General features: G+C 45.2%; 2 protein-coding genes across 4 annotated transcripts in view; one reads left to right on the top strand and one right to left on the bottom strand.

Annotated features, from left to right (window-relative positions):
• rapgefl1 (Rap guanine nucleotide exchange factor (GEF)-like 1) overlaps window positions 1-7,086 on the top strand; it is a 43,500-nt gene extending 36,414 nt beyond the window's left edge. Inside the window, exons 13-15 of the mRNA XM_062532754.1 lie at window positions 501-565; window positions 774-828; window positions 4,471-7,086. Coding sequence (XP_062388738.1) covers window positions 501-565; window positions 774-828; window positions 4,471-4,595 — 245 coding nt within the window. The 3' untranslated portion in view covers window positions 4,596-7,086. The remainder of the gene's footprint in view (window positions 1-500; window positions 566-773; window positions 829-4,470) is intronic.
• A 680-nt stretch (window positions 7,087-7,766) lies between these two features.
• ppp1r9ba (protein phosphatase 1, regulatory subunit 9Ba) overlaps window positions 7,767-15,000 on the bottom strand; it is a 62,369-nt gene continuing 55,135 nt past the window's right edge. For 2 of the 3 annotated variants that reach the window (XM_062532751.1, XM_062532752.1), the window contains exons 7-11: window positions 14,550-14,693; window positions 13,257-13,310; window positions 11,970-12,199; window positions 11,538-11,640; window positions 7,767-11,364 (exon numbers count right to left, since the gene is read on the bottom strand). In XM_062532751.1, the coding sequence (XP_062388735.1) occupies window positions 11,311-11,364; window positions 11,538-11,640; window positions 11,970-12,199; window positions 13,257-13,310; window positions 14,550-14,693 (585 nt within the window). In that variant the 3' untranslated portion in view covers window positions 7,767-11,310. The remainder of the gene's footprint in view (window positions 11,365-11,537; window positions 11,641-11,969; window positions 12,200-13,256; window positions 13,311-14,549; window positions 14,694-15,000) is intronic. The other variant, XM_062532753.1, reaches the window with a different exon arrangement.

The following is a 15,000-nucleotide window of genomic DNA, read 5'->3' as shown; positions in this document are numbered from 1 at the left end:
CCTCTGATCCCCTCACGTCTCTTCTTCCATTCTCTTGTTCTCCACTCCTGTCTTCTCCTCCATTCTCTTCTCTTTTGATCCTCTCCTCCTCTCCTCTCTCGTCTTCGGCAGTCCTCTCTTATCCTCCTCTCCCATCCTTTTAATTGTCCTTCCACTGGTTATCCCATCCCCTCCCTCTCCCTCTCCCTCCCCCTCTCTTCTCTCCTCCATCTTCCTCCTTTCACCCCCTCTCCCCTCTTCTCCCCTCTCCTCCTCTCTTCTCCTTTTCTCTTCCTCTGCCCCCCTGATCTCTTCTCCTCTCTCTTGTGTCGTGTTCCTCTCTCCTCTCATCCATGTAGTTGGCTCTGAGTGTCAGTGCTACTACTGCAGTGGTGTCTGGAGATGGAGCAGCCACACGCCCCAATGACAAGTATTAACACAGCCTTACATAACTGCTATCTCACCAGAGTGCAATTCTTCTTTCTCTCCTCTCTCTCTCTCTCTCTCTCTCTCTCTGTTAGATCTGACCTTCCTTCATGAGAGCTGTAAGACCTTCCATGGGGAGTTGGTCAACTTTGAGAAGATGGTGAGTTTTGTCCGCTGCATTGCATTCCATTCCAGAGATTCTAATTCTGACTAGACACTGTCAATTATGATTAGCCTTTTTGGGTGACTTAAAGTGTGTGTGTGTGTGTGTGTGTGTTGAATAATGTGTGAGGAAGAGAAAGATGGAGGGAGGGAAGGGTGGAGAAAGGTGTGACCTAGTTCTCATGCTTTTATTTTGTATTTTTCAGCATAAAGTGGCAGAGATGGTGCGCACCATCAGGCGATACAGAAGTTCTCAGCTTGGTAAGTCAGACACAAGCACACACACATAAATGTCAGAAGCACACACACACACACACACACACACACACACACACACACACACACACACACACACACAGATTAATGCAGACATTCACCTGCCAGACAGGATTAGCTTTTGGCTTTTGACACTGTGCCTAGCCTCTCCCGCGTAGACATGCCTAGGCCTTACTTAAGCTCACACACACACACACACACACACACACACACACACACACACACATTCCCACATACTCACACACGCTCACACACACACCTATTTACCTGTCTGAGAGTATTATGCTGAAAGAGAGCAGCTCCACCCTGCCTTAGTCCATCTGTTTTGGAACAGCACAGCCCTCAGGGCCCTGAAGCATACAAACATGGACTCCGACAAACCAAAACAGGGTACCATCAAAACACATGTCCCAAAATAATGCACACACACACACACACACATATGCATGCATACATACAGTAAATACATGTATCTAGTATATAGTGGATGTGGTGAAGTTTAAATTGTTTTAGGGGCAAGGTGTGTATATATCGAGTCAAGTCAGGTTTAAGCAATAAGCCCCGAGAGGCTGTGTTATACTGTATAATCGAACAGCTAAGGGGCGTTGTTAGGCACGACGCGAAGCGCTATACAATAGAAAAGTTCACTTACCTGATCGACAGGTAAGTAACTGTACATACACACTGCCACCGACTTGAGCTTCCAAGAGGCTCTGGACGCCCTGCCAAGGATGCTTGGGGGAAGCTTTGGAAGCTTCAGACGCTTTGGCTGCTCTGACGTGGCAGAATTCTGTGTTCGTTGCTAGTCGTTTGCCGCTGAACCGCATCATAGCTCATTACCATAAAGTTGACCCAATTTCAACTTTCTGATTGACGCTCAAGTGGCTCAAGGCGCCCAAAACGCGACGCCGACGGATTTGCCGCTTCTTGCAGCTGAGAGAAGCCGGCTTCCATTGAAAATGAATGACTTCCTGTATCTTTGGATGCCCAAGTCGGCGGCAATGTGAACGTACAGTTAGGCGTCAAACGACATCAGGCGTTAGTAGGCGTAATATCAGGAGATGTTTGTACAAATAACAGTCAGAACAAACAAAAAGCAGGAGGAGCAGTAAAAAAAAAAAAAAAAACATAAATGAAAGCATAAGTTATATAATGTTATCAAAATAATAAAGAATAAGGTATATAAAATAGATAGAAAAAGCACATACTGTATACCAAGCTATAAGCCAGGGAGTAAAACTGAGTTTTAAGATGTGATTTAAGAACAAGCAAAGAAGGAGCCAGTCTTATATGCAGTGTCAGCTCAGTCCATAGTTTAGGGCCTATTACTGCAAGGGCCCGATCTCCCCTGGTCTGTAACCTTTACGGTGGGAGTACAAGGCGGCACTGGTCATCTGACCAAAATGGCGTGTACATGTACAGCCATCACCCAACCTCTGGCAGGAATTGCTGCCAACACCCTCGGCACCATCAGAGCCTGGGGAGCTGCCTACTCCTGCTCAGCTGTCATCAGGCCATTACTGTAGGTGTGCCACTGCCACTCCCCATGCCTGGAAACAATAATCATCATGAGTAAATAAATAAACCTCCCTGAAAACCGCTGCTTAGGGTGTCTTATGATCGTCTCCCTCTCCACCGCCATGTTTGTGTGAGAATCGGGTGCCCTAGCAACAGACAGATGGAAGGGGTCTGTCTGGCCCGCATTGTGCCCAGAAGGGGCGAAAACGGTCCACTCTGAGCTCCAACTGAAATAATCACTCTCGTTTCTCGGTGTTGGTTCGAAAGGCCCAGTGGACCTGCAGTGGGCCCGTTGCTGCTGTCAGGGCAGGACAGAAGGCCAGTTGTATTAAAGGATTGGCTTTCTGTTTGAATGCAACCTGCTGCTACTGCACTGTTTTTGGTGCTTAAGCTTGGCAGAGTGGATTGTTTTCCCCCTCAAAGCCAAAAAGAGATTGATCATTTTTCTTTGGGAAGCCTAAATCAGAAGAACACCAAACTGTGAAATCAGTCCAAGATTGTTTTACGATACCGCAGGGCTGCAAGTGCAACATGTACAATCCGTTTTCTCTCTCTCTCTCTCTTTCTTTCTCTCTCTCGCTCTCTCTCTCTTTCTTTCTCGCTCTCTCTCACTCTCTCACTCTCTATCTCTCTCCCTCTCTCTATCTCTCTCCCCTCTTTTCTCTGTCAACTCGAGTGCAACTTCTATTACACTACGCAGGTTCGGGGCCATGTGTCCTCTGTAGAGTAGCCAGTGGAGGTTGGTTGGTGTGCCTTGTGCTACACATATTATCTTGTTAAGAGCTCTACATCCAGACAAGTGTCAGATCACTTCTAGATCAGAGCCAGACTACGGCTCTATATCCACAGCAGACTGCTGCCTTGGAAATTGCCTCTTAGCAGCACAGCCACACTAGTGCCTGTCCCGTGCACCTGTCACCAACGAGCCGCTCTGAGGGGCTAATGAAGAGGAACCTCCGTCTCTCCTTATCGCTCTCCTTCTAGCGTTCTCTTGTTCTCTCCCTCTTTCTCACCCTCGCGCTCATCTTTCGTTCTCGTCTCGGTTGGTTTTGCTGAGAGGATTGCTTCCCTTCGGCCTCCATTAAGGAGAGATTGGCTCCCAGCCTGTGCAGGCAGGCCAGCCTTCAGACTTCTACTTTTTCATGTCTGTTTTGGGTTGTCGCATTCAGAAAAAGAAAACATCAACGTATCTGTCGGGTTTTTTTTGGTTAATTTGTCATGAACACATCATCTAAATATCCTATATCTTTGTGTGCACAACTGTGGACAAGGTCAGATTCGTAAGACTAGACTAAGCAGAGTCTCCGTCTGTAGTCATTTGAGAACATATCTTTGTATCCGGAGCTATTTGTTCTGACAACAGTACTGGACTGGATAGCTGTGATGGGCCTTGGCGCTCTGAGCTGCACTCGGGCTGATATAAGATGGTGTAAATACAAGATGTCAGCACTTGACAGGCCGAGAGAAGTAGGACTGCATCATCTCTGCCTCTGTAGTAGCAGCTCGGTCTCAGCCTAACGCTGAGATGACAACCTGTGATGTCAGTGTGTGTGTACGTAAATGCATAATGGGAGTGTACGTGTGCCAGGGTGTGTATGAATGTATTATAGGTGTGTGTGTGGGTGTGTAACCAGATTTGTACTTGCTGTGACTTAGGAGGACAATGTGTGTCTATTTATAGCTCCTTTGGGAGAAAGAGTCTCGTTCTTTGGTTGGAGTTGATTTGAGTCAAAAGAGCCCCCTCCTCCCTCCTCTCGGCTCTTTCATATGCAGTGCGTGGCTTAGCAACGGATGCAGGGATGCAGGCTTCCTGCTGTTAGGTCAACTGGAAGGGGGGAGTGAGAAAACTGACTCGATGTTCCCCCCTGGTGGATTGCTAGTGTATAGACGTTGCCTGCTAGTGGACAACTGATTTATTACAACGACTTGCCGTATTGGCCATGAATAAGTAAAACGTCGCCATCTATTGACGAACCAGTGAAACAAGTGGAGGTATATTGGAGATATGTAAGTGTGTATCTCTTTTGAAAGCTTGACAGTAATGTGATCTGTTTTTTTCTCTTCCTGTCCCTTCTTCTCTACTCTACCTCTCTCTCTCTCCCTCTCCAGCTGTGGAGGCCGAGCCATCCCCCTCTCATCTCCAGACGAAGGCCTACGTGCGCCAGCTTCAGGTCATTGACAATCAGAACCTGCTGTTCGAGATGTCCTGCAAGCTGGAGCCCAAAGACATGTGAGCCAGAGTCCAGAGGAACCTCTGACCCACTGAAGACCACACCCCTCAACCTGTAAAACCCGCCCTTCCATCCCCTCCTGGACCAATTAGCTCCCACCTTTTAATCAGGATCACGCCCTTTCTGCTTCAGGATCCCACTCCAAAAATGACCCATCATTGGTCAACCCCTTCTCCTTAGCGCTGGTCATTGATTGGTTACCTCTCCCCAAGATTATGTTTTCTTGAGCTTGAACAGTTTGGACAGTGTTGTTTTCAAGAACTCGCCACTCATGGCAAAAGCAATTCTCATCCAGTCAATGACTGAGCAAAGACTAGCTCTAACAAGGGAAGGCCTAACACTAATGTCAAAAGCAATGGAGGATCAAAGATTCCATTCCTCGTTTGTCAGGAAGAGGCTGTGGAACAGTCGCCAGTGTTGTGATTGGTCCAAATGAGGCTGTGGAACTAAAGCTGCTGTTTTGATTGGCCCATTGAAGGCTGTGGCTGGACAGAAGCCACATCTCCAAAGGGAGACCGCAGAAGGGTATGGCAGTGACCTCCATGGGACAATGCAAAGTTTGCTTATTTTAAGCCCCTCCCTTCCTGCTTTCTCATTGGTCATCTCTAAGCAATGCCTGTCCAGTCTGCACTGCCAGAAACCGAACTCACCGAACCGAACTGGAAGAGTAGCGCATAGGCCATCATCCTATCAGGAGCTACTCAGGACAAAAAGGGAAAAGAAACATCTGGTTTCTGACTGCATAAGCTTCATCCTCTGATTTTTTTTTAATCTTATTTTTTCTCAGACTTCTGGACTTAAGGACTTAAGGACTTTTTTTTTTGTCCCCCGCCTCCCACCATCACATCTCTGCCCCCCTTGTGAGACAATCTTACCTCTACACCCTTAGTGTCTCCTCCACAACCCATGAGTCCAACCCCATCCCACCCTAACCCCAACCCCAACCCAATCTTACCTCTCTCTTTTCTTCTCTTGAGCCAACGTGGGCACTTATTCTCGGGTAAGCTGAAAGCGCTAAGCTCAGCTATTGGAGGCTACGCGTCGTCCTCTCCTGAGAACCACAAACTCTGCTAGTGCTGCTGACGTCAAAAGACTTCTACATCGCAGGCGAACGGCCTCCGCTGGACACGGAAGCTCTCAGCTGCACCTTTGCACCATGAAAACAAACAGAAGCAAAGCCATGGACTCGAGCCAAGATGGCGGCTCAGCCTGGAATGGAGCTGGTCCTGATTCGGCCATGCTGTGGCCAGGTCAGGGCCGGGTCTGCCCCAGGCTTGGCTGTCTGTCAGGGATGCCTCTCTCTGGGTCAGGAGCATCATCTCCTCCATCCAACCCCTCTTCAGCAACATTACTGAAGGGGCATTACATCTCAGTCAGTGAACACAGTTCGAGCTCCTGAAAGCCATGAACTGTGTGCCATGAAGACGCCAGAACTCTGTAACCTGCTGGTCATTCAGCTTCTTTTAAAATGCTTGCGTGCTCTGCAAAATGCCATGGACATAGAACACAGAGTTACCATTTTCGGGGTCACGGCCTAAACCAAGATCCCAGTAGAGCTCAACGCTATTTAAAGTGTGTTTGTTTTTGCCAGTTTGACTGTATTGAAATGCACCTAGTTTGGGAGGATTTCAGCTATTGGTCATATTAGCATTTTGATGTCACTTAAGAGCAATTACCAAGTCCATTTACCATACTTTTTTGGTGTAGAATATTGACTGTGTTTTAATCGAACTGTGATGGTAAGTTAATTTTTTTCTTTATACATGTCGCTTTGCTTTTTTAACATAAGCTAGTGAATGTGTGAAGTGAAAATGACATGCTCCATGCTGACGTGCTGGATGTGAAGAACTACTCCCGGGTGAAATGGCTTCCACCTGTTTGCCTGCGATGTGACGGCCTCAGGATCACTACCTGGGTCAACCTCCATTCAGAGGGCTGCCTGGCTGGCTGCCGTGTAAATAATAATTCAAAATGTACATAAATAAATAATATGGAGATTCTATTTTATGTATGAGCTATGAGATGGCCGTTCTAGGAGAATATTTGTTTTGTACATTTAAAAGAACGGGTGTTCCTTGTACAGTAAAAAATTGAACACATGTAAGAAAGAAAAGAAAGTTAGTTGTCAGAAATGGATGGCGTCAGCTAACCTAAAGATGGATGAATTGTACAGCTTTATCTCCATTTTGTGTTTCGGTTCTGATCGTTTACTTTGTGTTATGGCTTTAGTTGGACTATATTTTTTATTTGGTTTTGTATTTTGGTTGTGTTTTCATTTGGTTAAGTTTAAGCTATGGTTGCTTCTTTTTTTCTTGAAACGGGCAAGAATCCGAATCTTGTTGTACTCTCTTTTGAGTTTTGTACAGAAGTCAGTGTTTACAAGTGAACTCTCCTGAAACTTGTCAGGGCGCTCTCATTCTTTCTGGGAGGGGGGTGCACCTCTTCAGCGCCAGAGAGGAACACAATGCATCCAAATAAAGCCTCTTCTGATGAACATGTCTGAGTATGGTGTGCAGTCTGTGCAATGCAGTAAGGTAGTGATTGAGTGTGTGTGTGTGCGTGTGTGTAATTAGTATGTCTATTTTGTATTGGTGTCCATAATATTCTCCAACAAAAGCTCGGACTAAAGTCTCATCTGATTCAGCTGTTTAATCCAGGGTGGGCATGCACGTCTATACAGTAATTTCCCGAGCATTATCCGAGTTTATACGGGGCGGGCTATACATGGTAATGAATTTATTATGATTAAAGCCTGAATTGATTCTGATTCATTGGGGTACAGTATATTGGGCACTGCGATCAATACATGGGTACGGTTAGTAAATGGTTTTGCTTTATCTTAATTGGCATAAAACACTGTCCTACTGTTTAAACACAGTGTGACTAATACGTGGGAAATTACTGTATGTGTGTTTGAGTGAGGGAGTTGTTGGCATGGCTGCTCAGTGGTTGCGCTCATGAAGATCTTTAGTTAAAACATTTAATTGAGATGTTCAATAGAGTGCCGTCATTGAGGCTTGTGTGAGTGTGTGGTGTCGTTTGTATGTCTGTCTGTATTGATGTTTCTGATGCTTTCCAACAGAATACGCATCATTTTCTCAGACAAAATAGACTTCAGATTCAGCTGTTCCACACATTTGCATTTATTATTAATGATGACTAAATTATGCCAGATGAGCAAGATGAAGTTTATTGTTTATTATTGTTATCATTATTGTTCATGAATCATGACAGCAAATTACAAAGCAGGGGTAAAAAAAACATTAAATACAAAACAAGGAATGGCTGTGAGTTTCATGTTTTCTTTTCATCCCCAGGAGATTGTTATGCCCTGCTAATCCATACGTTCTAGAGAGCAGTTGACTGCTGCTATGCAGTGGGACTGGAACATGACCCATCAGTCAGCTGCTCTTTAGGTACACAAAGATTTAACTTGATCCAAAGGTCCAAAACAAGAGCATTTAAACAAAATAAAACAAAACAAAACAAAAACATCACTGAGTGTGCTGTTAAAAAAAAAAGAAGAAAATCCTGGACTGGCATTGCTAGTTTCAATCAAACAATTTCCTGATGCCATTTCGTTGCCGTCTTCTCAGGAGGACAGCTCAGACAAGAGTCCTGTTGCTGCTAGTGATGTTTGAGATGTCTGCACAGTTCCCAGGTCAACTGCTCTGCACGTTGGTGTACAGCAGCTCAAGCCAAGTGAGTTCACCGTCGAGTTTGTCCATTCGTAGTCAGTGTCGCAAGTGGACTTTAAAGGATGCGGTAGCAACATGAAGCAAGGAATGGCATCTGTTGTTCATGGAATGTTTGTTACAGCATATTACCTGTCTGGTAGTCCTATGTTCTGTTCCTGACTTTTTTCAGTGATCTTGCTGAGCCCTCTTAACAAGGTGCCGAGTTAAAAAAAAAAACAAAAACAAGTAACCCTAATAAAACTACAAGCTCCCTCTTGGAAGGGTGTCATCAAATGGAATCAGACATGTTCTCTCCACCAACACCATAAGTACTGATACAATTCATCTGGTTCATTGCAGCTAGTTAATCTCTTTAGAATGTCACATATACTGCACTGGCCTCAGTGAAAAGACTACAACTGCAATGGTGTAGAGATTAGCTTTGGAGTATGAGGCTGACTGTTTGGAAAATAGGATTCTAGCTGAAGAATCTGATGTTTAATGATGTAATGGTCATTCCATGCTTAATTCCAGTAGGTCTGGTTTACAATAAAAAGGAATCAACTAATAATAAAAAAAAAGAAAAACAGCCGACAGCGATACCATGCTTATTGTTTACCCCAAGTCATTTTCTTATAATAAGAAAACAGGTAACTTTGAGAAACCATTACAATAACGTTGTGGGCTGTCTGTACATAATACCTTATGTGGTCCAAAGATGCAAGAGTTTTCAACATCTTTGACTGAAATCAATCAAACCGAGAGAATAATACTTTCCTTATTAAACTGCTTTTGCACCAGAGGTGGACCAAACTAGAAATACTTAACTGCGCTGGCTCTGGTAACACTGTTCTGTTTGAGCAACAGAGGGGTACGAATGTAACTGTTCCTGTAAGTATGATCCCACTTCCATTTGCACACTTCTGAGCAATATAAACCTTAAATTATGTTCCAATGAGACAAAAAGAAGTGAAACAAATTCAAATAGATAAGGCCCAATCTCCATTGCCCTAACATCAGAGTCCTCCACGTAAAAAAAAAAAAACACAGACACAACAAAGACAACCAAATAAAAAAAAACCTTCAGGAACCATATCATTCCATCTTTTCAAAATAAGACTCTTCATGAGTGACCATTTGTGTGTGTGTGTGTATGTGTGTGTATGTATGTGTATGTTTGCCTGTTACATACTGTATGTCCTCACAAAACTGCTTAATCTAACACCTACCAACAGAAGCTAAAGCTTAAGCACTGGGAGTTTAACAGCAAACGCCCTAAGCAGAAGGACCACGGAGGGGAGATGGGGGGAAGACTGCAGAGGGGACCATGGGAAATGCCAACCATCCAACAGAGACCACTCAGTGCCTAGTGAGGGCCTTCGCCCCAGCCAGAGACTGAGTGTTGGCCTGGTAGGCTAGGATCATGGACTGGTGAATTCGTCACAGCTGGAACAGTTACTATAGAGGCCTATGAAAGTCAGAGTAACTCGAAAAAGAGACTTTTATTTCACAGTCTAAAAAGTGAAATGAGTTCTATTAGCATTACCGATGATGCTGAGGTGAAATGGTTTGTTTTGCGGTGAAATGGTTTTTTTCTTAAAAAAGGAGGCCAGCATGCTGTAAAAGTGAGGCCATTTTGAGGTTGAGCCATGAAAGTCAAAGCATCAAAGGAGCATGAGAGGGAGGCAATGTGAGCGGTACTCTATTCGATGCTAAAATACAAAGAATTTAATGCCAAGCCAATGAGATGAGCGACAGTGAAGGGAAGAAGGCAGCTGGCTGGTTTCTGAGGTTCAGAATAGTACTGTGTGGAACCCACACGGAGGATCCACCTTCTCTTTCACCCTTCTGCACAACTTCACCCTAGAGCTCATGGGAAGCATAGTCTAGTTTCTTTTCTTTCCTTCTCCCGCCAATACGTTTTGATACGCGACTCCACTGATGACCACCACAGACTGTTTAGGGGGATGACTTTACATCCCTCATTCACACAGAGTCAAGCACATTATCATCATCATCATGGTAATACTGACCCTTTATTCATCTACGTTAAACTGAGAGAGAGGTAAAGCAACCCCATAACCTCATGTTAATATGTTACGCTTCCACATATTCAAACCCTGTTTGCCCCTTTTTCGCTAAGAGAAGGAAATACACAACCATTCGTCTTCCGGTCCTCACGACTCGGTTTTGCACCTCTTATCTAACACACCATACTTTTTTTTCGCTAAGAGAACGGTGTGGCCATACAGCAATGGCTTCAGTAACACCTCTTCCCGCCCACTCACCCACACCATCCTCCGCACACTGCTTGAAGCGTTTAAAAAAAACAAACAAACATTTTGTTTTAAATATATGTAAAGAATATATACAAGCTCAGTCTTGTCCTCTTACAGGGATTTCCTTCTGTACAAACGGAACTATCTCTCTTTCTCGCTCTCTCTCTCGCTCTCCATCCAATTCCTCCAACTGATTGACAGGTCAAGAGGGGGGCGGCCATTTTGGGGTTTTCCTTGTCGTGCATTGAGAAATTCGGCGTTATTACACTGTAGCTGTAGAATGTCTGCTCTTTGATGCTGCTGTGTGTGGTTTGTCCCATGACGTGACAGGCTCGGGCAGTAAGTGATGAAAGATAAGCCTAAAACTGATGAATCGAAAACCACTGACGTTATTTCAGGGGTGGTTTGGTGGTTGTTACACGTGAGACCGAAGAGTTGTCACGTGCCTTCTATGGACACACTGACAAACACCATGGGAACAACAAGACATCGAAAGAGAGTTTGGTTTTGTCTGTTTTTTTAAGCTGTGTGTGTGTGTGTGTGTGTGTGTGTGTGTGTGTGTGTGTTTTGAATTCCCCTTTCCTCAGTAGCATCCCATTTCCCAGTCTTCTTCCTGTCGTTCGTTTCTCGGGGGGGGTTTTCCAGCCGTTCGTTTGTTTGTTCGTTCGTTTTCTCTGTGGCTGCTGGGGGGAAAGCTAGCTGGAGGAAAAGGATGAGCTGGGATCACGGGCCAGGCTCCCTCTCTTCCTCGGGCTTAGAGGTTTAGGACGGGTCGGAGGTCTTCAGAGCATCCACTTTGGTCTCCAGGTCTGAGATCTGATTGGAGAGTGAGGGGGAAAGAGAGAGTGTGATTGGCTATCAGTTCTGTCTTTCAGTATTTAGCATTTAGCATTTAATGCTAGAGCCTCTCAGTGCTATTACTAGTAGTAATTGGAAGTGCCTTCCATGTAAACCCAGAACCCTTGACGCACACATACACAGAGACGTACTTTTACCTTGTCTTGGAGATTATCTGTCTCGACCTTGTGAGTAGCCTCTGTCTCTTCCTGAGCTCTTCGCTGGGCGGTCTCCTTCTTCAGGTACTCAATTTCCCTGTTCAAACACGCACACAGACACAGACACAGACACACACAGACACAGACACACACACACACACACACATAGAAAGAGAGAGAGAGATACCAAACATTATTTTCAATAATGCTCAACTTCAACTTCAATGATGCATGTTGTCATTTGAGTTGACAAGTGCAAAGCATATGCTGTGCTAAATGTGAAAATTGCTTTTTGAGTAATATATGTAATATCTTTAGCTTTGACTGAGTCTCTTGACCCCACTAAACTTATTCTAAAACAGTGCATGTTCCCTCTGCTGCTCTGTCACCCTGCATATATGCAGTGCTCTGCTCCGCGTCTCTTACTTCTGCTGGTATTCTTTGATGAGTCTCTTGGCCTTGCTGTACTTGCGCTCCAGGGCCTGGTACTGGGCCTGCGTCTCTTTGAGGTGCTCGTCCACGGCCTGGCACAGGGACTGGGCCTCCATCCAGTAGCCCTCCAGCTTCTCCATGCGCTCCTTGCTCTCGCGCACGCTCTGCTCCAGCTGAGCGCGCTCCATCCGCCAGCGCAGCTTCTCCTGCTCCGCATGGGCCAGCTGCAGGGAGAGAGAGAGAGAGGGAGGGAGGGAGGGAGGGAGGGATGGAGAGAGGGGGAGGGAGGGAGGGAGGGAAGGAGGAAAGGAGAGAGGGAGGGATGGAGGGAGAGAGAGAGAGAGGGGGAGGGATGGAGGAAAGGAGAGAGAGAGGGGGAGAGAGAGAGGGGGGATGGAGGAAAGGAGAGAGGGAGGGAGAGAGAGAGAGAAAGGGAGGGAGGGATGGTGAAAAGGAGAGAGAGAGGGAGGGAGGGAGGAAAGGAGAGAGGGAGGGAGAGAGAGGGAGGGAGAGAGGGATGGAGGGAGAGAGAGAAGGAGGGAGGGAGGAAGGGAGAGTGAGGGAGGGATGGAGGAAAGGAGAGAGGATGAGAGGGAGGGAGAAAGAGAGGAGAGAAAGAGAAAGAGGCAGGTGGAAAGGGAAGCAGGGAGAGAGGGAGGAAGAAAGAGGTGATGAGTAGGAAAGGGGAAGGGAGAGAGAGAGAAAGGGAGGTGAGAGAGAGCGAGAGAGTGTGTGAGAAAAGGGAGGAAGGGAGAGAGAACGGAATAAGAAACAGAAGGAGGATGAAGAAGAGAGAGAGATGGAGAGACATGAATAGATGATGAATAGAGAGTGAGAGGCATGATGAAAGAGAGGTGGAAGGAAGACAATAAAATCCCATATGTCAGCCACATGCTAGAGTTGCGAGGTCTACTGGTGGTGGAGGTCTTTTTGTTATCTTGACATGTTATCACACAAGATGAGTCTAACACATTGCCAAATTTAGCTTCAAGTAAATGAAGTTCTGAACACCAACATGGGGGTATCAGACAACTTGGCATCATGCACAGAGTCTCACATATTGTACAAGACTTTTGCACTGCAATGTGAATGGATGAATGATAATTAGACTTGTGTATCTTTACAGAGTAGGAATTACAAAGCACAACAATCAAACCGATTTAGCTAAATAGCTGGATATATTTCTGATGCAAATGAACTGGTATATGACAGCCAATTGTATGGGGTAATGGGGCTGTTGTGCCAAACTGAGCGTGATGCTGAGCATTTCTGCATCCTTACCTTCCGCTTCAGCTGCTGAATCTCCGCTTGGGTGACAGCATGCTTAATCTGGAGCTGTGGAGAGAGGAGGAGAGATAGAGGGAGAGAGAAAGAGTGTGTGTTAGAGGGAGAGAGAGAGAGAGAGAGAGAGAGAGAGAGAGAGAGAGAGAGGGAGAGAGAGAGAGAGAGTTATATTATTTTGGCTATATTAATCACTACTTGAGAACTACCATGTCCTCTTCAACATCTGCATTGCGACTTGCAAGGTATCATGCCAATGACAGGAAACACATAAAACCAGTGACAGACCAATCTTATCAAACGAGCAACGTTAATTATCGCAAATGTTTGCCTAGCACAGTCCACGGCTTCAGGCACTATTTCCGTAAGCACACACGTGTCCCCAGAGGATCTCAAAGTTTGTGGGAAAAGTAGACAAGCGGAAGTACCAACAACACAAACAACTTTGGACACATTGCATGTACGGTTGAACGTATGATCCCCAAAGGAACAAGCTTCCTTACAAGCACATGTTCCAACAGGCCTGAAGTAGAGGCCCTGACACACTCCCCTTACTGCTGCGCTTAAGCCCCCTTCAGGCGTGAAGACCAAAGCTTTTACTCTTCATTAAATGCTAATCTCTCCCATTAGCGGGAACTGCTAACGCAACACATTTACGCTCCTGACTCCAGTGGCATGCAAGCTGACCGGCCTGACACCAACTTTTTTCTGCACAGAGAACTGAAGAGGAGAGAACTACCAGCACATTCTATTCACTGCATTCTATTTCTGAAGTAGAGTTTTATATGAAATAATGATATATCATTACTTTTTTTGTTATTAATTTCTATTTATGGATAAATTATTACTATTAATGTTTATTTTATATGAACATAGCAATTACATTGGACAAACCAGATGCACTGTTTGAGTGTTTTAGCACCGGTGCTAATTCGCAACACTACAAATAACACGTTATAGAATTCATATCATGGCACGTTGCCGCTGTAAATCTAATCATCATCTAATGACAAATGTAGCAAATAGCAAATGTTTTGATTTAATATAAGATGAGAGCTGTACATTCATTCCATCAACCTTTAGCCTGCATGAGTTTTTTCCTTGACATTATTCCCTCAAGAATAGAATTATGGCATCTATTACTTTATTCTTTTATTCTTTATTCTTTATTTCAAGGCTAGCCCCTTGAGACGTACCATCTCATTTTCGAGGGGGTCCTAACCATACCATACCAAGGACAAGCTCTGATCTACAGTAAATGGCTGGTTTATGTGCAGTGTGAACAGCGCTCACCTCCTTAAACTTGTGGACGAGTTTCTCGGGGTCCATCTCCACGGGCGACAGCATGTCTTCATTCTCGGCGAGGTCAAACACCTCGATGGCGTTGGGGAACATGGGGCTCATCTCCTCATCTTCATCAGTGCCGTACTCTCCCGTCTGCACACACACACACACACACACACACATCATCAGCTCTCAGAGTCTTCTCGCCGATGTTTAGACAGAGACACTTATATGCCTTAAAAGGACTTTGGTTTAGATTTAATTGCTGAATTGGTGATTTAATAAAAGCTTAGACACACTCACTCACACACACACACACACACACACACACACACACACACAGGCACACACATAGGCACACATGAATACACATATGGGGGTGTATGTCAAATATACATTTGCTCAAACAAATACTGCCACAGACTGACGACACAGACAGCGCCACTATAAAAGGCCGAGA

The sequence above is a fragment of the Sardina pilchardus genome, chromosome 3 (assembly GCF_963854185.1).
Source record: "Sardina pilchardus chromosome 3, fSarPil1.1, whole genome shotgun sequence".
Lineage (NCBI taxonomy): Eukaryota > Metazoa > Chordata > Actinopteri > Clupeiformes > Clupeidae > Sardina > Sardina pilchardus.
This window is presented reverse-complemented; position numbering and strand designations above follow the sequence as displayed.